The sequence below is a fragment of the Penaeus monodon genome, chromosome 21 (genome assembly GCF_015228065.2).
Source record: "Penaeus monodon isolate SGIC_2016 chromosome 21, NSTDA_Pmon_1, whole genome shotgun sequence".
Classification (NCBI taxonomy): Eukaryota; Metazoa; Arthropoda; class Malacostraca; order Decapoda; family Penaeidae; genus Penaeus; species Penaeus monodon.
The window spans coordinates 38,504,154-38,504,510 of NC_051406.1; the positions used below are offsets into that span (position 1 = coordinate 38,504,154).

Consider the following 357-nt stretch of genomic DNA (forward strand, 5'->3'; position numbering starts at 1 on the left):
TAATCTATATTTAATCAGCTTCACGCTATCTCTCCAAAGGTAGTCTTACCCCCGTGAGCTCACTCCTGAGGCTGTTCTCGAGTCTGAACTTAGGGAACTTGAGGAGGACGTCGCGCTTGACCAGGTTCCCGATGGCAGGTCTGAGTGAAGCGGGCTGGAACTGGCGCAGCATGTCGTCCAACTCGCGGCCGGTATTGCGATCCCGCGGGAGGAACACAAACAAGGAGGCTCCTCGTTCTCGGTAAGGGATCTCCAGGACTTGCGCGTCCAGGTCGCCCGAGTAGCCTGCAACGGGTTTGGCATCAGGACTTGATAGGAGTTTTGGGGGGCTGTTTTAGACAGTACGAGGTACGAGGG

General features: G+C 56.0%; 1 protein-coding gene across 1 annotated transcript in view; it reads right to left on the reverse strand.

Annotated features, from left to right (window-relative positions):
* The window catches only part of LOC119586473 (serine protease inhibitor 42Dd-like), a 9,161-nt gene that overhangs the window by 666 nt on the left and 8,138 nt on the right, over positions 1 to 357 (reverse strand). The window contains exon 4 of the mRNA XM_037935210.1: positions 50 to 285. Within this exon, the coding sequence (XP_037791138.1) occupies positions 50 to 285 (236 nt within the window). The remainder of the gene's footprint in view (positions 1 to 49; positions 286 to 357) is intronic.